Raw genomic sequence first — 1184 nt, forward strand, 5'->3', positions numbered from 1 at the left:
CTAGAACCGAGGCCAGGAGAGCACTGGCCTGTGGTGCTCCTGGGCACGTGGCCATCTGCAGCTCCAGGCAGGACAGGGGGCACGTCTTGTCTCACAAGGTGGCTTTGAAGCCCTGGTGCTCCCCTCCAGTCCCTTCGGGTCACCATGAGCCTGGAACTATACTTGGACCTCATTTCTCCGCCCTGCCGGGCCATTTATATCTTTGCCAAGATGAACAATATCCACTTCAACTACTTTGCCGTGAATCTGCTGCAAGGTCAAGAGGGAACCCCCCCTCCCCAGGGCACTGGGCCAAGCACCTCTTCTGGAAGCAGTCTGGGCCCTCCAAAGCTCCTGAATCCCACCCTGACCCCCAGGAGGGTCAGAAGCCTCAGGGGAGGGACACAGGTCTGGGCTCAGTTCCAGTTGCCTGCTGCAGCAGCTCAGAGGAGAAGCCCCTCCCGGCCCTAGAAGTTGTCCTGGGCTAAGTGATAGAGCCAGGAACCAAGGCAGGGGGGAGTGGGGGCTGCTGGCTCACTCGCTGACTGGCTTCTGGTCCAGAGGAAGTACCCCCACCATCTCCTGCCTTGCTGTCCAACCTTTTTCTTTGCCTCTTTTCTGCTTGGACGCTCTGCCAGCCCAGTTCAGCCTTTCTCCCCTCCAGGTCCTCAGGGGCTGTATGTGTTTTTGAAGGGTCCCTCTCCAGATCCCCAGGAGGGAAGAACTACCTTGGTGACCTTGGGGAAATCCCTTCACTTGGTCTCAGTTTCCTCATCTGTTAAAAGAGGGGGTTGAGGGGCAGCTAGGTGGGTCAGTGTATCGATAGAGCACTGGCCCTGGAGTCAGGAGGACCTGAGTTCAAATCAGGCCTCAGGCACTTGACACTTACTAGCTNGTTTGGTCTCAGTTTCCTCATCTGTTAAAAGAGGGGGTTGGGGGGCAGCTAGGTGGGTCAGTGGATAGAGCACCGACCCTGGAGTCAGAAGGACCTGAGTTCAAATCAGGCCTCAGGCACTTGACACTTACTAGCTGTGTGACCCTGGGCAAGTCACTTAACCTCATTGCCTAGCCAAAAAAGACGGGGTTGAACTAGATCGCCTTTGGAGCCCCTTCCAACTCTAGATCTGGCCGTTCTGTGTGACCCCAGATGAACACTTGCAGAAAAGCATGTCAAGGGAGACAGCAGTAACAGCTGGCATTCACAG

The 1184-nt window shown here is 56.3% G+C and overlaps 1 protein-coding gene across 1 annotated transcript in view; it reads left to right on the forward strand.

The window, feature by feature from the left end:
• The first annotated feature begins 144 nt into the window (after nt 1–144).
• Nucleotides 145–1184, forward strand: part of LOC114031212 — a 28565-nt gene continuing 27525 nt past the window's right edge. Inside the window, exon 1 of the mRNA XM_027846238.1 lies at nt 145–256. Within this exon, the coding sequence (XP_027702039.1) occupies nt 145–256 (112 nt within the window). The remainder of the gene's footprint in view (nt 257–1184) is intronic.

This window comes from Vombatus ursinus, unplaced genomic scaffold, assembly GCF_900497805.2.
Source record: "Vombatus ursinus unplaced genomic scaffold, bare-nosed wombat genome assembly UNPS02015098.1, whole genome shotgun sequence".
NCBI classification, from domain to species: Eukaryota; Metazoa; Chordata; class Mammalia; order Diprotodontia; family Vombatidae; genus Vombatus; species Vombatus ursinus.